General features: G+C 56.4%; 1 protein-coding gene and 1 long non-coding RNA gene across 2 annotated transcripts in view; one reads left to right on the forward strand and one right to left on the reverse strand.

Annotated features, from left to right (window-relative positions):
• The window catches only part of LOC150001025 (uncharacterized), a 35973-nt gene that overhangs the window by 8729 nt on the left and 4466 nt on the right, over positions 1–22778 (forward strand). The gene's annotated exons all lie outside the window — the stretch shown is intronic.
• BOD1 (biorientation of chromosomes in cell division 1) lies at positions 7018–13499 on the reverse strand. The gene is made up of 3 exons (XM_090288589.1): positions 13098–13499; positions 9933–10057; positions 7018–8157 (listed from the first exon to the last, which is right to left on the reverse strand). Exons 1-3 carry the CDS (start codon positions 13335–13337, stop codon positions 7962–7964), a joined length of 561 nt encoding a protein of 186 aa, XP_090144715.1. The 5' UTR covers positions 13338–13499; the 3' UTR covers positions 7018–7961.

A 22778-nucleotide genomic window follows, 5' to 3' on the forward strand; every position in this document is an offset into this window, starting at 1 on the left:
TGCAAAACGTGCTTCCTCCGACTCGGCTGCGGGCCAAGTTCCAAACGGCTGTTCTTTGCTAAATCAGAACAGCTCAGCTCTTTTGTTCAGGCCTCCCATATGTTCAGGTAGTTCCCAAAGAGGTGCACCGCTCCCCCTGAAGAGCTGAGTGACTCCGCACCCTTCCCAGGCAGGCAGGCTCCAATGCAGCCAATATTTATTTAAAAAAACAAAACAAAAACCAATAAACAAAAAACACCTCCCCCTTCCTTGGATGTGTGCAGATCTCCAGGGGTTTTAGTAACTGATCTTAATAGCTAGAGAACCAAGGTCCTTGGACGAAACCCCGTAGTTGGAGGGGTCAGAGGCTTCCCGGTCCCGGAGGAAGGCAGCTGGTGTCTCAGCAGATGTTTCTAAAGATCTGGGTTCGGGCCACGTCTGTTCCGTGGGGAGAGCGGGAGGAAGGGGAACGGAAGACAGAGTGAAGGAGGCTGAAGATTAAGGCAGGGCTGTACAGGTCACCCTAAAGATAGAGTCCGCGGTCCCCGGAGAGGGACTGAGAGAGGCAGGAGCAAGAGTCCTGTGACCCCGGGGCCCGGGGCCCAGCTCCCTCCACTCCCAGGACCCGCAGGGGGGTGACCACAGCCAAACTGCCTTTTGCCCTTCTCCGCGAGGTGCCCCGTGACTCTTCCATCTGTGGGGTCACACAGGGTCCTGGCCGTCCAGAATGCACTTGTCAGTCCTTCCCACCCGCTGGCTGCCTCTCCTTTCCTTCCCTCCTTCTCTCCGATTTTCCCACAAGGAGAGGAGGCTTTGTTTTAAAAGTTCGCTGTGGGACCTCTGAACTCTTTTGTGCGTCCGTCGGGTGAGTGGCAATTAGTAGGTGAGGCAATGCCACATGTGGGCCCTCGTGCAGGCTCTGCCGGGGCGCCGGTCGGGTTTACTGCGTGTGGCCTCTGCGGCCGACCCAGCGGCCCGGGGACAGGCACCCTGCGCGGGGGAACGTGGGAAAAGATGCTCACTCAGCGTCGCGTCCGGCAGTGAGCCCCAGGTGGCCACCCCTGGAATCTCCCATCAGTCAGAGCAAAGGATGCGACTGATACACAGTTTGACCTAATTCACGGGACAGGCTGCGTTCAAAGTCAAGGGTGCGTGCTGACATGCGGAAAGGCCGCCTATGGGCAAGGGTCTGTGCGTGGGCCGTGGGGGTGGTAGCGGCGGCCTCCGGCCACGACAGCCATCCAGACGTGGGCCCCTGTGGCATCTGCCTTCCCACACAGCCCCCAGCGTAGCAGCAGCCGCAAGTCACAACCATTCTTTTTAAAAACCTTTATTATGATTTGCCACTCAGAGCTCCCACCAGGAACCAGTGGAAGAGTCTCGGCTCCGTGCGAAGCAGGTGACGGGTGGGAAGCTGGGCAGTAAATGCTGGGGTGGCTGCTGGCCCGGGGGCCAGAGCAGCACTGGCGCGTCCCCCTGTGGGTGAGTTACTGGCCTGACACCCGGTTCGGTGGCTCTCCAAAGCGGGAGAACCAAGTAAAGAAAATCTAACTGGACAAGGGCGGTGAGAAGAGCTGAGGGGCCAGGCTCAGAGGAAGGAGCTGTGAGGAGGCTCCGAAGGAAGCGGAGGGGAAGCTACAGCCCTTCGGGGTGTAAAATAAACTTGGTGGTCCCAGGCAGGTTTAGGTTTACAGAAAAATCGTGTGTTTTCCACACGCATTTCCTGTATTGTTAATATCTTATGTTGGCCTGGGGCATTTTTCACAGTTAATGACCAGTATCGATACATTACCAACAGCGGCTGGTGCAGAGACCTTGGTTTTTACTTAATGTCCTTCTCCTGTCCTAGGACATCACGTAGGCTTCCACCTCTCAGTCAGTGACCGTGTCTCCTCAGCCGCCTCCGGTCTGTGGCGGTTTCTCAGACTTGCCTCGTTTTTGATGACCCTGGTGGTCTGAGAAGTCCTGGCCAGCGGCGGTGCAGAATGCCCCTCGGTTGGGATGTCTGTTATTTTTTTCTCATGATAGACCGAGGCTGTGGGTTTGGGGGAGGATGGCCCCCTGTCAAGGGAACATGTCACCAGCGTGACTTATCAGTCTGCTGTTGACCTTGCTCGCCCCGCTGAGGCGGCATTTGTCCATTGTCAAGTTCGCCTTTCACGGGAGGGAGTCCCTGTGTGCAGCCCCCACTGAAAGAGTGGGAGTTCCGCTCCCTCCTGCACAGGGAGGGGCTGCGTGAATTATTTGGATTTCTCTGCACACGAGGGAGACGGGAGCCGATGGCAGCTGTTCGTTGAGAATCTTTTACTGACCAGTGTGGGTGGGAGGCTGGGGAAGAAGTGTCTCCAGGCCTGGAAGGCTCTTCTGACCTCTAGGGAGAAGGGGAGCCAGTTGAGGAGGAGGGAGAGAGGAAGGAGAGCCCCTGGCAGGCGCAAGCACTAGGGATGGGGAGTGCTCCTGACTCCGGGCCCCAAGCGGGTCCCCCGTGCACTGATGCACATACCCCGGAATCTTGACATAATACCGTGAGGAGTTTCCCAAATGCTGGTGGAAAAGTTTTCTTCCTTTTTCTCTGAGCAGAGTGTTAAAGAAAGAAAAAAAAAAAAAGGTCAGTTACAAAACCACAGCAAAATAATCTGTCCCAAGAGCGTCTCTCCTCTTCCGTCCCCCTTTGAATGAGGGGCCAGCGCTGAGCGGCGTGCCTGCGTCTGCTGCAATGACATGCTGTCGCTCGGTGAATGTCCCAGAGTCCCCTCGTCAGGGGAAACAGGGCTCTCGGGACTCGTAAGCAGGTCCCAGCTCTGGGGGAGTTCCACCAAGGACTTTTCCACTCTGTAATGAAAGGGGAGACTCTTCTAGTGTGGGCCGTTTCATCAGCGGCCAGAGGGATTTGGGAAAAACAAGCCCTGGCTACTAACTGAAAAGATTGTTTTTACTGCGAGGGACAGCCATCTAATAAAATGCTATAACTGCCAAAATTTGGCCTCTGGGGAGCTGTCAGGGCACTTAAGTGTTTGTCCTTTTGATTGTGGAGATCGCTTGCTCTGAATGTCTCAAGGTCAGAGCCGGGCCAAGGTCACCCTCTCCTTGCCAAAGGAGTTGGTGTCACCTAAGGACTGAGGCTCCCACCTGTCACAGTAATACCACGCCCGCTTCTTCCACGCCGTCCGCCCCGTTAGCTCACTGCCCTCCAGCGTTCCCCTCGGGCTGCAGGAGGCGCTGAATTCTGGCCTGTTCTGTCCGTGGGTGCCTGTGGACTCTGAGACCTGAGGTGCAGGTTTCTTGCTGAGGTCATTTTACTGGGAATCCGTTTCCTCACCTGTGATGGCGCCAGTCCCATGCGATGGTGACGGTGTTATGATGGTGCCTGTAGGGAAGGCACCTGGGCATGCACGGCTCTGGTCATGCGGGGGGTGAGGCGGGTGAGGAGAGCAGAAACCGGGGCGGGGTGTGGCCAGGCCCAGCCAGGGCGGGCGATCCAGACGCCAGGGGTGCGTCCTGGATGCGCTCTGATGCCAAGGCCCCGCTTGCTGCTCTGCCCAGCCGAGGGTCCTTCGCGGCCTGCCCTGGGCCTGGTGGTTGTTTCCGTCCGCCCGGCTGCCACCCTCCCACCGACCTCCTGCGCAGTGGGCAGCCCCCAGGGCCACCAGGGAGCGGTGTTTACTTACCCCTCGTCCGTCTGTTTACAGCAGAGGCACTGACGAGACCCAGCGCTGTGGTCGGGCCTGGGTGGCCGCCCTACAAAGACAGCTTTCAGGCCACACTTGGCTGAAAAACGGGGGACAAAATCGGGGTGAGAGAGAAGGCAGGCAGGCCAGGGTCTGGTTCAGACCGAGAGAGAAAGACAGGCAGAAATCACAACAGCCACCATGCTCGAAGCTCTTACTACACACCAGACTGTCCTGAGGCTTTCACACGCAGGGTCTCAGGTCTGCACGGATGCGGGGGATGCGGGGACAGACTGGCTGAGATGCAGGCCCAAGGCCACTGGCTGCTTTTGGGGGGAGCTGCGCTTTGAGCCTCAAAGGCTCTGAAGTCAAAGACTATGCTATCCTCACCTTGGTGGTTTCGCCTTCCCGGGTTAAATGAATACCAGTAGCTACTTTTGAAATGTTACCGGTAAGCAATTTTATAGATGAGGAGACTGAGGCTCCGAGGGACCAGTGAGTAGCCCATGGTTGCACAGGTTGGGAGGGGACAGAGTAGGGGCACATCAGCAGCTCCTCCACATTGTAAGGGAAGGAGCCTGGCAGACAGGCCAAGAAGCTCCGTTCTGATGGAAACGTTTCCTCTAGGAAAACGCGAGGTGTTTTCCTCCTGACCTCACAGGTAGCCCGTCGATGGCTCCCTCTCCCGGCATGGTGACAAGGAGCACCCTCCTTCAGAGGGTCTGAGCACAGCACGCCCTGACGCCCTGGAGCTGGCCCGGGCTGACACAGCTGCTGCGTGGTGCGGCCGGTCTCCCCGGAGCTGTCAGCATGCGGGGCTAAAGGCTCTGCTGATCATAAAGGGCCACTTGACCAGCAACGGCTGTGCAAACATCGTCCTTGGGACATGGGGTGGGGGGGGCCCAGGCGGGAGAGAAGGGGTCCTGGGCCCCCAGCTCAGCTGCAGACCACACGGTGTCCCCAGCACACACTTACTGAGGAATGTGGAGTGACGGCGACAAGGCCGCCTTTGTGGCGATCGGGGACAATAATGTCCACTTTGTTTTCGTGCATTCTCGCCCAAGCGTTTATGGAGAGATTTGTGCTTGGGGTGGAAACCCGTAAAATCCTAGCTTATTAATAACTCGTGGGATATGAATAACTTTCTGTTAGTTGCCGCAGCTTGTAAGAAAGGCTGCATGGACTTGGACCAGCTTTGGTGGGCACGTTCCAGGCGATCTGACTGGGTGTGCGCGGAGTAGGCCCTGGGCAGGCTTCAGGACACAGGCAGCTGCCACCGAGTGGGTGACTGAGCCAGAGCACGACACGCACAGCGGGTGGGGGCAGGGTGCACTTTGAGAAGGTTCTTTGCAGCACAAAGACTGGGTAAGACCGGTCACTCCTGTCCACCTGTTAGTCGCATAAAGGGGACTCCAGGCCTTTTGTGGGTGCCGAGCATTTTGGTTGTTGAACCCACACTGAAAAGGGACACACACCTGTTGCAGCTGGAAATGGAATTGCGCGCCCCCGGCCCCCAACGTGTGGCCAGCTTGCTTTCCGACGAGGGCACATGCTGCCCACGTCACTCTGCACATGGCAGCGCAGTCCTGCTTCAGGGGCGCTGCTGCTGAAGGGAGACGTGGTTTATTTTAATGGAACAACTAAATAAACTAGGTCCTCGAGTGAATACCATGTCCCTGTAACGCTGATGAACAGAAATCGTTCCCGGCAGGCCACCGCCTGTGTGGAGATGGCGCGTCTGCGTGGGTTTTCCTCCTGGGACTGTGGTTTCCTCCCTCACCGCAAAGATGCGCCCGGAGGTGAGCGGGCGTGTCTGCGCTGTCCCTCTGAGAGTGGGGGTGGCCCTGTGACGGAAGCTTCGCGTCCTGTGCAGAGCAGGTCCTGCCCCCGAGCTGCCAGCAGACTGGCCCCCTGCGACCCTGAACTAGGATGAGGTTGGAAAATACTTATCATTTCTGTTCATTTTTCTGAAAAGTAGGTGTAGCTTGCATTTATTTCAGTGTTTAATATTAGAAACGTCTTGGGTCTCTATGTAGAAGTTTGGTGATATTTTTGTGACCGGAAAGATGCCATGGGAGCTTAACTCTTGTTTACATCAATTGGCTGATGGTAAAGTGGACTTTGTTCTATTTCATTTTGCTTAAAGTTGTAGTCTCGAAGAACCTACCAGTGATGTTAAGTCAGGATTTACTATAGGTTACAATTTATTAGATTAACAATATCCAATAGCAGATTCAACTGAGAACCGAAGTCCTGGTTTGAAGTGACCTCTGACGTTACCCGAGGCTTGGGGTACAGTGTTTGTGGGGGGCCGGCAGCCTCAGCACCGCCAGCCCGTGACACACGCTCAGGTTCCCCTCCAGAACCTCTCAGTCAGAACACGCATTTTCCCCCCAGGGCTCCCAGGGGACCCTCTTGCACATTCAAGTCTGGGAAACACTAATAAACGCGCTGCCCTAAACTAGAGGAAAGGTCAGGTTCTGTCCACTGTTCCTTCCCAGCCATGAAGTCACGAACTGTGCACAGGAGGGGCGTGCAGGCAGAGGGAGGGAGTTCATCTTTCACACCCTGGGGTCTAAGATGCCACTGAAGCTTCAGAGTAAGAGTAGCAAACGATTTTAGTATAAAACTTAAGCTATTTATTGATCATCCACTTTTCTAAAAATGACGAACATGAGAAAAAACAATAAACACACCCAAGGCGTCCCGCCCCTGCAGGGGAGGAAGCAGCCTCGGACAGAGAGCCTGCAGTGTCTCCTTCTACCTGGTGGCTGAGCCTCCTCATGCACCAGGGGCCTGGGCTTTGTCCCCTCTTGGGAGAACGGACACTGGGCTACAGGATGCACGGGCAGGAGGGTCAGCAACGTGGCAGCTACTTGATGCTGACGGCTCGTTCGATCCGGTTTCCGGCTCTGAGTCACGATGTCAGGTCAACCCCGTCGAACCCGTGCCCCCAGCGGCCCCACGCAGCCGCTCCCAGCGCACCTCCGGGACAGCTGCCGTTCCTTCACGCAGCTGCCGTCCGCCCCCGGGACAGCTGCCGTTCCTTCACGCAGCTGCCGTCCGCCCCCAAGTGCAAACCCTCAAATCCACGTGCCGTCTCCCAGTTCAAGCATGAAGGTCTGGTGCAGGACAACCCACGCAGACGTAGTGTTCCTCTGATCTCTGTAGTGTCTGCCGGCGCCGTCCCCTCTGACAGGCAGGCCAGTGGCGGGGGCACGCAGGCCAGCCTTCCTCCTGCCCAACTCGCTCCCCCACTCACTGTGGACACACCCCGAAGTCAAAGGTGAAACCAGCGACGACCTCGGCCTGTTTTCACTCCGAAGTGGTTGTTACGAACTGAAGCCGCTTCTTCCCCTCTATCCAACGGAGCTTCCCAGAGGTGTCAGGCGAACCCTAAAAAGAAGAGAACCATATCAAAATGCTTACTGATGCGAGACGCATTCCCTGAACTTCATGTTCCTAAAGGGATTTACAGTTAAACCGGGCAGACGTGAAGCTAATGTCTGACACTCCGTGATGGCAGGGAGGTCTGCTCCCACGCGGGCACAATGGCTGCTGCTCTGGGCGAGTGCCCACGGGAGCCCGGGGCTCTGGCGTTGTTCACTCGTGGATGCCGATCGAAAGTAACAGGCATCTTAAAGACGCTTACGAACAGGGAGTCAAAGTGGCCCAGGGCAAACCCAGTGGTTACTAACGACAGCCAAGTCCAAGGTCATTGCTGATCGCGGTTCACGTGGGCTAATGTCTCCCACTCTGCCAGGCACTGTTTTGTGCACCTAGAGCCAATGTTAAAAATTAAGTCCCGAATATAATACAACAGGGTGGGCCTAACGGCCGAAGCCCATGGTAACCGACAGTGGCAAGCAGCTTCCTTTGAACACAAGGGGCCCAACTGGGCTCCGGGCGGCCTCCAGTCCCATTCGGGCCACGGCCACTTTCGAACACACGGTTGGATTTTATGTCGGAATTGCAGACCCAAATTATCTCAAGTCCAGGGCGAGCCTCCTTTAAGCAATTCCAGAAGAAACAGGATTTTCATTCAGATTTCCCTGGTGCACACCATCATGCCAGCTGGTTTCTAACCTGGCGGCTCTTCGTAGCTTAAGTGGTGAGCTGGTGGTACAGGGACGCGCTGCTGGTCAGTTCTCAGTGAAAAGTGACGCAAACAGCAGGTGAAGGCCGGCTGCGCAACCACTCCTCTGAACAGACGGGCACGTAACGGTCCCCGGTGGTGGCTTACCCCTTTCCTATCCACTTCCTATCTCTAAGTCAGAGATGACTGCTCCCGGACGAAAGACGGGATACTGGACCTTAGGACGCGTCCTGGGCTGGGGCCGGCGGGTCCTGGCTTTCCGGCTCTGGGGGCGGCGCTGGCACGGCTTCTTTCTTCTTGGCCGCCAGGAACTCATGAATCGCTCTTTCTATCTGTGGCCTGAAGATGTGGTTTAGTTTGGGATCCACCACCTGAGAAATGATTCTGTCCACTCCAGCTTCCAGCATTCCTGACCTTGTGGAGACAGAGACCATTCTGTTATTTAGTTCCCCTGACACACGCTTGTCCCCAGCAAGCGCTGTGGGCGGGCCCAGTACACAGCCACCTGGTCAGAGCCACAGCCACTCCATGGGCTTCTGTCCACGGGCGAGCCCCTCCGCAGGCGGAGGGCACGCTGTGGTCGCTTCCCTACAGCAGCCGCCCACTGCTGTAGCGCACGGCCTCACCCGCGACCACCCAGCGCCGTGCAAAGGGAGCGAAGCGGCCTGTCACAGAGACAACGGAGAAGTGGTGGCACGGCACGAGAGAGGCCGGTGACGGGGACAGCGCTGGAAACCTGACCTCCCGGGCCAGCGAGCCTCAGGCTTGACCGCGTCTCCTTCGACACCTGCTCTCTCACTGGCCAGAGCAGAACGAGCCTCCCCTGCAGCGTGGCGACCAACCCCAGCGTCACACGTCCCGTGCTGGGAGGGCTTGTCCCCGCCCGGCCGGCAGCTCCAGGGGGCCTGCAGCCCTGGCCGCTCCCCGGGACACACACGAGGGACTGAAGAGCAGACAAGTCAACAGACAGGAAACCAGTTGGTTCTAAACTCCCAAGGGGCTAAAATGCACCCCAGATCCTTTTCTGAACTAGAGCAAAAATTAGCCAGCGTCTGGATTCGGGTAGTGAGGAAGAGGATGGTGACAGGACACACACGCACCTGAGCAGTATGGGAACGAGCCCAGTGTTCTCCAGGGCCGGGCACATACGGAACTGCCACAGGCACAGGGTCGGTCTCACTGCCCCCGTGGAGGTGAGGGACAGCCCCGCAGCAGCCGTGCCGATGGCACTGGGCACAGCAGAGGGAACGGGCGAGGACGCTAGTGACAGCGGGACGAGAAGCAGGCCCCGGGCCGCTGAGGCCAAGCCGGGTTCGTGGGGACTGGCGGCTTATCAGCAGGAAGCCGGCCGTAACCACAGGGCCATCAGAGCCCAGGGCGCTTTCAGGGAGCCCGCGTGAGGCTGTGCGCCTCCGAGCCGGGCACGGGACACGGCGGGGTCAGCCCCAAGCCCCCCTCTTTCCTGAAACAGCACCCCGTTTCCTGAGGCACATGCCCCGGCGTCTTTACTGGGCACGAGAGCCCGAAAACCCGACCCGGGGAAGCAGAGCGGCTCGCTCTCCGGGGGCCGGGAAAGGCGTCGGAGGGAAACGTGAGGTCCTGCCAGGAGCCTAAAGCCAGGGGGCAAGGAGCAGGTACCATGTGGCTAGAAGACGTTTTGTCACCGTTAAGTTCAGGTCATTTCCTATGACCCAGCTCCCGGGCCTGAATGGCCAGGCCCGTGGGCCACACTGGGCGGCAGGGTCTCACTGCGTGAGAACACTCCGAGGTTAAGAGGCAAATCTTTATTCCAGAACTACTGATTGGCCTCAAATTCAAAACGTTAGCAAGAATCCCAGGGAAATGTCCCGGCATCAAGTCCAAGTTCATGTTTCTGGTTAAGTACAGCCTAGGTCAAATCAAAGAGCTGGGAAACGTGCTCACGTGGTACAGCTCAGCCTCCACCTGTGAGAATAAAGACTCGGCTCCTCGTGTCCAAGGCCCGACACTGATGCCTGGGTGGTCAGACTGCACGGAAAACTCCCGGGGGCAGAGGTCGGGCCGGGCCGTCTGGCTCATCTCTCTGTGCTCACTGGGCGGGCACTGCGGCTGGGACGTGCCAGCAGCTGTGAGGTGCCGCCCGCCCTGGCCACCAGCCAGGGGCCGGTGACTGCGTCGGCCGCTGGCGTGTCGGACCCCGCGTTACTTACTGGACCACGCTCTGCCTCAGCCCGTTCCGCAGCTGGTTTTTGTTCATCGTCGGGCTCCACTCCTGCTTGTCCAGGTGTGTTGACACGAAGTTGTCCACCTTCTGCCTCAGGTTTTGGTACGCGGGCTGGAATGGAGAAGAGAAGGGGGCCAGGTCGGGAGTCAGGCACCCACACCGTGGTCACCAGCCCGTCAGAACACTGCCTTCCACAGAGCCGCAGGCTCCCGGGCCCTTACACACAGTCCTGTGCGGACCACGAAGCCCACGCGGCAGGTAGAGCGGGACTTAACAGCCAGCACCAGTGCCCGCTGTGCGGGGGTGGGCGCATGCCGGGCGCTTTACGTTAGTGTCTCGCTCACTTCTCAGCGACTCTCCGAGGGAGGTCCTGGGAGCTCTCTCCTGCCCCCTTTAGAGAAGAGAGATTTAGGCCTAGGAAAAGGGGACAACCTGCCCGCATGGCAAGACCCAGGCTCTCTGAATCGAAGGAACTGGGTTCCAGTCTGGCGCTGTCGCCTACTGGCTCCCTGCCTCTCAGCAGGTCCCACAGCCTGAGTCTCGGGCATCTCCAACTGGGGACTGTGACCTCACTGCCCCCCGACCTCGCACAGCAGTCTCAGCAGCACTCAGAGGCCCGGGAAGCCCCCGCACGACACGCGGGGCCGCCCAGCCCTCAGCACTGCGAGACCACGGGCTGAGGCCAAAGCCCGCGGGCGCTGGGAGCGCTCAGGGGAAGACCCTGTGGTCCAGAAGGGGCTGCGAGGCACGTGCTCGTTCCAGCCCTGACAGGCCCGGGACAGCGACATCGGGAGGAGCGTGGTAAACACAAGGGACGCCTGTTCGGGGCCTCCAGGAAGTCCCGGTGCCATCAGCTGTCCTTCTCCGAGCCAGATGTGACATGTGCATGGCTCGCCCCCTCCCACTGCGGGACGAGGGAACGTCCCTACCGCACTGACACTGAGTTGAGCAACGTGATCTGCTGTGGTGGAATGTTAGTGACATTAAAGGTGTGGTACTGCACGGCCTGGCTCTCGTGCGCTGACGGCCCTCCGTGATAGCGCGTCCTGGGTAGCCCCTGCCCCTTCAACCGGGGGCCTGGGGTGAGCCCATGTGCAGCAGACCTACCCAGCCCATGGCTCGGACCCCAGCCCAGGAACCTGCAGCTGAGCGACCCAGCTGGAGCCTGCCGGGGCCAGCTGACCTGCGGGGATCTGCAGCCCTAAATTCGTGTGTACTGCCTGCCTAGCAACTCCTTCCTCCTGGTAACCGTCCCCCCCCTCCCAAGGGTACGGCCGTGGGTGCCTGACCACTGGGACGGGGTAGACATTCTGGGGATTTTTTATTTAAACTGGAGCTGAGAGTCCCTTTCTGAGGAGGATAAGATCTAATCAAGAGATAGCAGTGACAGGAGGGATGACCTGCTCTGTGTGACAGTAAAGCGGTGACAGCCCTAGGGGAGCAGCCCTGGTCCAAATGCGCCCACCCCTCCAGCAGTTTGTTCGTTCAGTCCTTCCTCGGGTCCCGTGAGGAGCTGCGGTTAGATTTGTCCTCGTAACCATGCATCCTTATACTGTATCAGTCTCCTGGTTTGAGATGACTGTTTACTAAGAAAGGACGACGGACAGCAGACGACCCCACCAAACCGAACAGGTCCTGACAATACAGAACAAGCCCCTTATTCATGAAGTGCAAGGGCCTTTTGTGCCTGCCATTACCATTTTATTGTATTTTCTATCCTCCCCTTGACTCTGATCAGTTTCTTCTATTTATTTGTAGTTTAGATGCACTGCAAAGTAAATCGCAACCGTCATCAGTACACTTCCCCCTAAATACGCCAGCAGCCTGGGGCGGGGCCGAAGAATACGCATTTCTAACAAGTTCTCAGGCAATGCTGCTGCTTCAAGGACCACACTCTGAGAACCATGGGTCTAAAGCAATGAAAGACTCGAGGTGCGCCCCCAAATACACTGTCTGAGAACTACAACAGCCTGGTGACGACCAGAAGGAACAGCCAAGGAGGTGTGAAGTGGGGGAAGCTCATTCCTGCTCCTCCCAACAGCTTCTCAGTATTAATTTAAAAGAATACATGCTACATCGATTAAGCCACACCAAACCTACTGGCACGGAAGGAATACAAGTGGGGAACGCGGGGCGGGAAGCTGAGAACAGCCGGAGTCCTGGGAAAGGCGAGCGCTCTGACACGCCTGTCCGGGACGGTCAGGCAGGAAAACTCAACCACCTCCTTTAAAGGACAACGCCGCTCCTCGGGCTTTTCACCTTGGAGGAGACGGACAGAACAGACCACTTACATGGACCAGCCGATCCACATGTCTGTTTCCCACCTAGTGGCTGGCTTGCTCCTGTGTCCGCACAGTACGGCATGGCAGGCCAACCAATACATGCTCGGGGACTAAAGAGAAGGGGGTTTCTGTTCTTAAGGTCTTCTTTGAAGCTCGCAGTCTTGGGAGGCAGGCTCAGAGAGGGGAAGCCACTTCCCTAGAGGAGCCCAGCCAGTACCAGGGCCTCTGAAACCTACCGCCAGAGTCTTGTTAAAGAAGCTCCCAGCACCTGCAGGTCTAACACAACACACAAGCCATTCGCTGACGCCCAGCAACCTTGGCAATGACGTCACGTAATTGGGGTGGGGTGGGGGCTGACCGATGGCGCTAGGATCTCACACAGGCGCCAAGGGCACGTTCGTCAGCGACGGAGCGCACCACGGGGGCCGGCCCGACACCTGCCGGCGCCGGGCGGCCGCCACCGAGCCGCGGAGGAGCACGTGCACCTGCAGGACCGATGAGCGCGCATCCAGGCCCCCGTCCCCTTCCGCGCCTGGCTTTCTCCCCCGTTCCCATACTGAGGTTTGTGGCTGGCGGGCTTAAAGAACCCCATCTTCGGGGAGAGAGGGTCCGGGCTCGAAAACCTGCACCGAAACCCCCAGTTCGGGGAAGCGCCTGGGCTGTAACTCAGACAGCGAACCGGGCCGGCTGGGAGCAAGCCCACGTGGGCGGCGCCCGGGAAGCTCCCGGTGCTGCCCCCAGCGGCCTGCCCTCGCAGCTGAGACCTTTAAAGGCGTCTTTTGTTTTTCTCCGGCTCTGGAGATGCAAAGGGGCCACCCGGGCTGCCCGCTGCCCGGCCCGATCCCGTCGGGTCGCGGCGGCCTCGATACCTTGGTGTCCACGTCGGCCAGGCAGTCCCGGCGGAAGCTGTCAAACAGGCCCCGGCTCTTGAGCTGCTCCACGATAAGCGCGATGAGCTGCGGGTCCCCGGGAGGCAGCGAGGCCGGGTTGATGGGGCCGCCGCTCCCGCCGGCCCCCGCCGCCCCCGTCCCCGCCCCCGCCGAGGCCGGTCCAGCGCCGCCGCCGCCGCCCACAGCGCCCGTCCCCCCGCCGCCGCCGCCGTCCGCCATGGCTGCGCCCCGGGCCCGCGGAGGAGACCTAATGCTGCTGCTGCTGCTCGGGGACAGAGGGCCGGGGTCGTGTAGAAGTGGCGGCGGGGGCGGCGGCGGCGGCGGCAGCGGAGGTGGTAGAGGCGGCACAAACCGCCCGCTCCACCCCAGGCGCTCCTCAGATGACGTCACAAATGGCACTTGCATTGTGGGGCGGGAGGTTCTTGGCGTGCGTCCCCGGCGTTCTTATAGGCAGAAGTATGGCGGGCCGGAACTACAACTCCCGGCAGGCTTCGGGCCCGCTCGTCGCCCGTGGGCGGAGCAGCATGGGAGTTGTAGGCTTAGGCCCTCGTGATACCTGCAACCTGGGCTGGCCTTTCTCTGCCATCGCTGTAACCCTTGCTGTAAATTAACAGCTTCCAGCAGGGCCGCATTATAAGAATCATCCGCGAGGCTGATTAAAAGTGTAGATGAACACGTTTATCCTTTAGAGATTCTCATTACTTTTTTGGGGTCGGGGCCTAGGAGTCTGCTTTTAACGTATACGCCCTCGACCACCTTGGACAGTATTTATCCGGCACATTTGGGAGACAGCGGACTAGTCAAAGTTACGTTAATCAGAAAAGTGCGGGATTATTTTTCCCCTCTGATTTTAACTGCAGTGCATCCTTGTTTTATAAAATTGGAAAATAATGGCAAATTGTCTTCCTGAATTTTTTCTTACGTGTGTGGATTTCCTCTTAGGTATTAACTATTGTCAATAATAATAATAATAATAATACTATTAATGAGTAATTGGAATATGCCAGGCACGCTGCTGCAAACCTTACACACACTACTTCACAGTCTGAAAAGCAGGGACTATTATCATCGCTATGTTACAAATGCAGAAGTGGAGACACAGAGAATTCGTTGCTTTGATCACCCAGCTAGAGGCAGAAAAGGAGGATTTGAACACAGGTTTTCTGAAACCAAATCTCGCAATGTTTAACCTAAGTTATACTACAGCCCGAGAGCTAGCTGGCCCTCAGACCTAACCTGGTCTTGTCTCGCTGATACACTCAGAGCTTCATTCTTGTAGCAATTACTGTAATTGAAAGTGAACGATGCATAGACTAATTGGCCGCCTGTTTTCGCCTGCTGGCGTGGAAGCTCTAGAGCCGAGACCACAACTTTTCCATCACCATTTCTCGAGCTCCTAACGCAACTCCAAGCTCAGAGAGAATGAGTAAGTTCCCGCCTGTTACCTATAGCCATGCGACAGGATTGGGGGGGGGTCATTTGGAGCCACAATCCTCAGAAAAGGAGCGTTATAGGAGGAGACATGGGTTTATCTGCCGTGACCTAATGGATTGGTGAGTGATCCTGGAGATTGGCAAGAGATGATTTACCCTTTGGCAGTCTCACTGCGGGGTCATGAGGGTATTGTGTCCTGGTTGCTGGACAGTGAACCGTGGGAATATGCTGTGCTCTATACCTGTGACCTCCCAGCTAGAATTGATATAAAGTGAGGTGGCGGATGAGATGTAGAGGTGATCAAGACCAGGGGAGGCTAATCATCCACACTGGAATAAGAAGCAGTAATACACAATAATGGTGACCAGGGGGCGCCATTGCTACATTAATAATCCAGGACCTTCAGCGATTTCTACACAGAATATTGTTTTAACTTTTACCCAGGTAGTAGTCTCATTTTCAGGTATCCTTTGGGGGGGGGGGGGAATCATTGTTGCGTCTCATTATTAAAATCTGTGACAAGTTGCCCAATCCCAGTGAATTGTGCATATTAAGGTGCTGGAATATTTTGTGTCAAAGACCACATAAAAATGTGCAACCACCAACAGCCCAAACCCAGATCTTGAAGGAGAAAGGGCAGGAACTGGCCAGAAATGAGATCCGGAGGTTGCCACGGGAGGTATGAAACAGCAGCAGGTGCGTGGGATTTCTGCATCGATAGTGCTGGGTTGGAGTCCCAACTCTGTCACTTTGGGGCAGGGTGACTGTGGGATGTTGCATTACCTCTCTGAGCCTCAGTTCCTCAGGGCCTTGGGGAGGATTAAGCACCATCTTGGCAATCCATTTATAATTCCTGGCCCTTAGCAAACGTTTAATCCACGTGTGGTCCTGGATTCCCATTTGGGTTGGGAGGTTGTTTGATTAACCTCTGTCTCCCCCACTAAACTTGTAAATTTATATGGGAAGGGATTGTTGGTTTTCATTCATCCTTGTGTTTTCAGTACCTAGAACAGTGCCTGGTACCTCAGGCTCTTGGTAATAAACATGATAGATGAAAAAGAAAAAGAATGAATAAATGGGAAATTTGATGTTCTAAGTACACAATAAGGCCGGTTAAGATTTTTGATACTGCCCTCAACCAAATGTCACAGTATTGCCGGTATTCAGGGGGGTCAGGTACAATCTAGTGAGCTGCCTGTGATATATGAGTAAACTGGACGAGGAGGCGGGGGTAGGGAGTGGGCTCCGAGATAGGACGTCCGTCTGTGGGTTGTCTTGGTAACCTTCCAACCTTCCAACCCAAGGTTTCGGTCCTTAAGCAAGAGCATTCCAGAGCCCTACAACCAAACCCAGGGCTGCATTTAGACTCCACTCCCACATGGGGTAGACACGTGGTTCGTCCTGTTCCTGGCATGGCCCCCTTTTTCTTCTTGCTTCCATGGGTTCACCCAAAGAGCCTGGGCACCTCCTAGCTGGATAGCTGTGCATTTCTTCATCAGAAGCACCTGAGCTTCTCGCTGCGTTGTCTGTGGTGTGCTGGCCACACCTGCACCATGTGAGCGCAGCTGCTTCGTTTCGTTTCTTCCTGATGTTCTCCAGCAGCTCCGAGGCCCGATGGGACCCACACACACACTAAGAAAACAGGACCTTCACAGGCGGTAGTCCTCAGCACCAATCAATACTGTTGCTGCCTCTTGCCGCAAAAATGCATCTTAGATAACATTTCAGTCTGCGGTGTTTTTAATACATTGTCAATTCGAATCGTTATTACTAAGGAATGTCTAGTGAAGAGGTAAGCTGGGGCAATCCATGAAGTGCTCAGAGCCTCTGTTTGCTCATCTGTAAAATGGGGATGATATCAACACCTACCATTTGTTGTCATGAAAATTAAAGATAATATAAGCAGAATCTGGCACTTAGTAGGCCCTCAGTAGCTAATAGTTGATAACATGGTCTTCATGTAAGGTCCTAATGTACTCAGGTGTCGTCTATTAGTGGGCAGAAATCTTGATTAGTAGGTATCCAGACTTAGCATATATATAACTTTATTACTTTGCTAGTTTTAATCTTGTGATGGCATCGGGAACCACTCAGCCAGTCCCTAAACTGATGGGCTCAGTGAAGCCAAGTTCATAGTCAAACCCTGCATGTTACGGCTGCTGGGGTATAAATCCATTGTCTGCCTTTGTCCTCACACCCAACCATCATGACCCCCTTCGAGAACTCTTTCTATCTGCCGTGGTAACCAGCACAATTGAAGACAGTGGCTGATTTATCATCCTGGGCCTGCAGTTAGGAGGCACGTAGCAGAGGCCCCAGCAGGCCTTGCATGGATGTGTAGCAAGAGTGAGAAATAAGCCCTGGTTGTTTTAAGCCACTGAGCTTTTGGAGTTGTTTGTTACTGCAGCATAACCCAGCCCATCCTGACTAGATGACTGACTGAATTTGTGAATGCATCAACTTCCTTCTCCCAGGCCTTATCCCTTCAGATCATGTCCAGGAATGACTATAAATTAACCTAGTTTACTATGTGTCCCTTTCTAGACAGCTTCGGTCAGTCCTTCCACAAACTTTGGAGCTCAGGAAAATTCCCTGAAGACCTCGTTAAAAATATAGATGCCCAGCCATCCCCCCAGACCTCCACAACAAATCTCACTTGCATTTATAACAAGTTGCCCGGGAGGTTCTGACAATGGGCCAAGGCTGGGAACTGTTGCCTTACTGGGCAGAAGCTTCAGACCCCATCAATGACCAAAAAGGGTGATTATCTTTAGCACGTGAGTTTTTCAGCTTCTCTCAATCATTTCCTCCTCATCCTACCACCCCTGTTCACAGCAGCCACTTCTTCTACCCCAAAGAGATGAACTTTGCTAGATGTTCCCTGGAGTTGCCAGTGACTTCTCCTCCTGGCCCTTGCAGCCCTTGTCTGTAAAAAGAAGGGGGTTGAATCGGGGTGACCAGAAGGCCAATCTGTGGGAGGTGTCAGCACTCAGCAGTCTAACAGCTGACACACACACACACACCGCAAGGGATCACACTGCTTCTAGGGTAATATGAGGCTTAACGTATATACGACACATATAAATTCATGAGTGCTGCGTGCTCAGTGGTGTGATAACGCCGTGGGACAGGTGGCTTCTTTGTTCCTGTCGCTCTGTCTTGGCGACTGTATGAGTAGCCTTATTTGGAGAGACCCTCTGAATCTGAGGACTTGGGACCCCAGGGCACAGGGGAATGGCCCTCCTGACATGCCCCCACCTCGCTTCCCTTCATTTTCCCGGGATGCAGTCTGGCCTGTCACCTCTCCGCAGCTGAAATGGGGTGTGGGCCCAGGAGTCCTGTGGACACACCAGACGTCCCCGCTCCTGCTGCCCGTCAGCCAGGTGCAGGTGCAGGTGCAGGGTTTGTTTGCAGAGGGAGCCTCAGGCTATTGACTGGTGCCCGTCTTTGCAGAGTGACAAGGGGTCGAGGGGCCCATGGCTGTGACGAGGCTGCCTGCCGGCTTGGGCCCCAGGAGGCCGTGCTCAGCTCCCGACTCAGCTCTGCCCTGTTCGCTCCTGGACGTTGGCTGCTGCTCTGTGCAGTTCGAACGGACTGCCTGCTGTGACCACATACCAAGTGGGGTTTCCTCCAGCCCCTGGGGTGCTAGAGGAAGGTACAGGTCCCAGTGGCTCAACCAGGAAGGAAACTCAGGTCTGTGACCTCCGTCCAGTGCCTTTCCTTCCTCCCCCTCCCTAGGGGGCCTTCGGGCGGCAGGCTCTGTGCAGCGGGCTGTGGGCCTCATCGGTGTGACTCACCGGACAGTCCCAGCTCTCCGCCTTCGGGCCCCACGGCAGGGCCCTGTGCCTAGTTCCAGCAGTGGGTCCTGGTAGGAGTGACCAGTGTCACTTCTGGACTCGAGCCTGCAGTTGCAGCTGCCAGTCTGTCTTTCCCTCTGTCGTGGCGACTCGGGCAGTGTCTGAGGCGGTGGCTGCTCTGTCAGCCTGCGGTCTGACTTCGGGATCACTTGGATCAGAGCCCCCGGCTGACCTCTGATGGACGTGTAATGAACAAGACGTAAATCTTCACTGGCTTTAAGCCAATCAGATTCAGGACGTTTTTGTTACTGCTGCCTTCCTTAGCCTGACCTGATGATAGTACACATTTACCCTCTATTGGTTGCCTGGCAGATCAGTGTCCTTCCTTTTTGGGGGGTATCCTCCATCCCCTGAGACCTATATGAAAATGTCGGGCATCCACTGTCCCCACTTCCCTTGCAGCTCAGGTGAGACGGGCACATGGCCCAGGCCAGCGGAGATGGGGCCGCAGCTGCAGTGCCAGCAGCTGTGTGTGCGACGTTGCTGGGCTGGGTCCGTAGCAGGAGCCTGGCTGTGATCCTGGCCCTGTGACCTCTCTTTCCTGTGGGCTGCTTCCTAAGTCTCACTCTCCAGCCTTCCTGTCTCTTCTGTGAACTTCCCAGGATCCTCTGAGGAATTCCCTTGGACTGACACAGCCAGTTAGGTGGCAGTTCGAGGCTGCAGGGAAGGCGGGGGGAGGGGTCGGGCTAGAGGCACCTGATTTCTCTTCCCCATCACGAGCTTCTTCTCTGGAGCAATGCTTGTCTAGGCCCAGAGCAAGCCAACAGGTGCTGGGCAGGGGGTGCTGGTCAGACCCGGTCAGCCTTTGGGCATGTGAACCTCACTTCCCTTATCTGTAAAATGGGGCAAGTAATAGAACCTCGCTTATAGGGTGGTGGTGAATAATGCGTTTGAGGGGGAATGTACTTGAGAGAGTTCTGGAAACCCCCCTAAAACCCCTATGCAAGTTCACCACATTATTCTGGGAAGTGTTATCTTGCCTGAATACATCCAGCTGGGGAATCTGGGTTGATGTGACAGGGCCCTGGAGGCTGCCCTTTCTGACGCTGTTCTGTCCTTTGTCTCCTGGGAGGTCCCAGACGAGCACTCTCAATTTAGGCCCATCTGAGGTTCTGCCCAAGAACTCAGAGACCCCAGGCTTAAGGGAATGAAAAGGTTCTTGATGGGGTTGGTATTAAGAGCAGAGAAGCATAAAGGTGGGAGAGGACCGTAGGGATGATTTTATTCGGCCTTGCTCAATGTGCAGAGTTCAGAGAGGGAGAACCACTGACCCAGAGCCACACTGCAACTCTGGCCAAGTCTGGGGTTGAGCTTCAGGTCTTCGCACTCAGACCGTGTGCTGTGATCCAAGTTTGCAAAAATGATTTGGAAATACAATTCCCCATCAAATTTATGACCCACTGAGCCTTATCCCCAACCCCCCGCCCCCAGAGAAGGGAGCCTAGCAGCCCCGTTCTCCTTTCTCTTCCCATCCATCTAAGACACTTTATTGAGGAAGGGTGAAAAATTGCTGACTCGATCTTTTAAAATTAACACAGGATCCGAATGAAATAAATTTGGAAGAAGAGAACTTTCTCATCCGAGTGGCTGCCAACACTCCGCCCCCCGGCTGAAGTGCACCCTTGTTCTGGGCTGCTCTGCCCCAGATTCACGGGCCGCTCTCCGAATCGTTGGCAATGTTCTCTGCACTGTCCTGACAACCTCCGGCCATGAAATTAAAAAGCTAGGCACTGAATCCTGCTCCTAATGGCTTTGTCCTTGCCAGCCATCCGACAGAGAAAGCTGGGAGATTTCTAGCTAGGCCTGCAGCGGGCTGAAATGCCGCCAGAATGACAAGGGGCTTGCAGGGGGCGGGGGAGGGAACGTGAGGTTTGCCAGGAACGAATGAATGAAAGACAGAGGGTGAGCTTTGGGCTTCAAATTGAAAAATTCCAGTGTCTCAGCAGAGGTCCTGGTGCCTGGACTCCCAAGACCTGCTACAAAATGCTGAGCCGAGCACGCTACCCCACACCAGTGCCCCCTGGGCCTTGGCCTGGGTCCAGGGCTCCGGGTTGGCTCGCTGGGGGGTCAGGATTGGAGGAGGAAATGGCTCCCAACTGGGGCAAGGCCTGGGGGGCCAGCCCACCTAGCCAGCTTGTCATCTGGCCAAGCCACCCCCCACCCCGGCCCAGTGTCTCCTCTGAACTCAGATGCCAGCACTACCCCACATACCATCACCATTGCCCTGTGCCGAAGGAATTTTAAGAAATCCTCCAAACCTGAGGAGCTTTAATGACCCTTAATTTAGAAAAAAACTTTCTAGACCACCGCGGGAGGGCTGTCCCTCAATGACAGAAGGGCGGGGCTTAGCTTCTGCTCTGTGTCCCCGGCCCGAGGCCTTGGCCCCCATGTGGAGACGCTGGGGGGTGAAGGAACGGAGCAGTTGCCTTCAGAAAGCTCTTCTTTCCTGCTCGGGGTGCGGGCGTGCACACGGACCTGAAAATGAGCAGGAAGCAGGAGGAGAGGCCTCAGCACTGCGTCTCCAGGGGCCATGGAACGCCGTCTGTGGCTTCATAGCCCAGGGACCTGGACCAGGTTGCTTTACCCACTCGGCCCGCCCCTTCCCGCCCAATCTGTCTCCTTATCTGTGAGATGGGAGGCACCCTGGTGAGCACTCAGGGAGGCTGCAGGTAAGCCAAGGGTCGCGTGTCAAAAGCTGGGTCCCTAGTCAGTGCTCAATGAAATTATAAACCACCAGTTAGTGTCCGCCCTGGTCCCAGCACCCATGCTCTCGCAGGGAGACCCTTCCGGGCCTCCTGGGGAGCATCAGCCTCGCCCCCGTGGAGACCGGGGTTAGCCTCATCCCTGGACAGGCCTGGCATTGAAGAACGGACCCTGGAAAGCCGTGTTGGTCCTCGCCAAATAACTGCGTGTGCACTCAGTCACTCCGTCACGTGTTCATTCACACGGATACTTCCCGAGTCCCTGCTCTGTGCCGCCTGTCCGATGCTGGGATTCGGGCTGAAAGACTAAGTCAAAGGTGGCACACCCTTAGTTCTCAGAGCTCACAGGCAAGATCAAGATCAGACTCATTCTGGTTCACACGCCTAGCTGGCGGGCACTGGCTCTGATGAAGGCAGTTAGCTCCGGTGATTGTTGACTGTGTTTGTAAACTTGGAGATGCGGCAGGTGATGTGTCTGGAGGAGCATCGTCCGCGTCAGGTGCTGCGGTGGGCACTGGGGTCCCGGGGACGTGGACTGTTAGCTAGGGGGTGGGGGCGCTCGCCGTGACAGCCGCGCTGTGCAGGTGAGGGACGGCAGGCTGCAGACCCCCGCTTGTCTGTTTTGTTTTGCTTCAAGATGCGACCTTGCTGCCCGATTTCTGTCGAGATGAGCCTGACAGAGTCTTGAATGTAGTTTGTGCTACGGCAGGTTAGGTTTTCACACCTGAGGAAGTCAATTATACCTACTGCTTGTGCGGCAGGCATGGAAGGGGCGCTTTGGGTGGCAGAACAATCTCTTTTTAGAGCAGGCAAAATAGAATTCATGCCTGAGAAAAGATGCTATTTCTGTCTCCGATCTGATTTCAGACCCATTTCAGTTTTAAGCTCTGGGGCCCCTTCCAGAGCAAAGCCCTCCTCCCCCCTCCCCCTCATTTTCCTGCCCTCCCCCTTCCCCCTCCTCTTCCCCCCCTTTCCCGTTCCTTCCTCTTAAATCAATCCACATTTATTTGCCTTGATTTGGGGTGCACTGGTCATGGGGCGGCATGCTGTTCCGGGGACATCAGACGAGCCTGGGTCTGGGGACCTACTTTGAAGGCATCCCTCTGTCCTCGGTCAGCGGGACACGGTTTAACACCGCACGTGTTTCTCTGAGAAGGGGTTTGTTTTTGCCAGTTCTGGGTTCTGTGAGGAATAAACACGGAATGAACGGGACCCCGGCCTCCCTCTTAGCACCGGCCGGCTCCAGCAGAGGTTCCTATGTGAGCGTCCCGCGGGCCACGGGGAGAATCTGAGGGCGTGTGGGGACTGCCTTGAGCCCTGGCGTGTGGGGTGACCTGGAGTTGGGGGGCCAGGTGTGCCTGTTCCGACGGAAGGAGGGGGAACAGCGGGATCACAGAACCAGCCTGTCCCGCCCTTGAGTCCCTGTACCCACCCCCCGGGGCTGGCCCTTCTCCCTCACTGGGTCCCATCCCCAAACCTGTGCGGCACCGGACCTTTTCCCTTTCCTCTCACTGAGAGCGACCGGCCCCGACCACCGTGCTCCTCGTACAGAAGTGTCCCTCCCAGGGGAACCGGAGGTCCCGGCGCCATGGCGACAGTGAGCAGGGCGGAGAGGGCCCAGGCGTGGGGCTCCCGCTGCCCTGAGTCTGGGTCCTGCTCTGCCCCAG

This window comes from Furipterus horrens, unplaced genomic scaffold (genome assembly GCF_987537825.1).
Source record: "Furipterus horrens unplaced genomic scaffold, mFurHor1.1.pri manual_scaffold_10, whole genome shotgun sequence".
NCBI lineage: Eukaryota > Metazoa > Chordata > Mammalia > Chiroptera > Furipteridae > Furipterus > Furipterus horrens.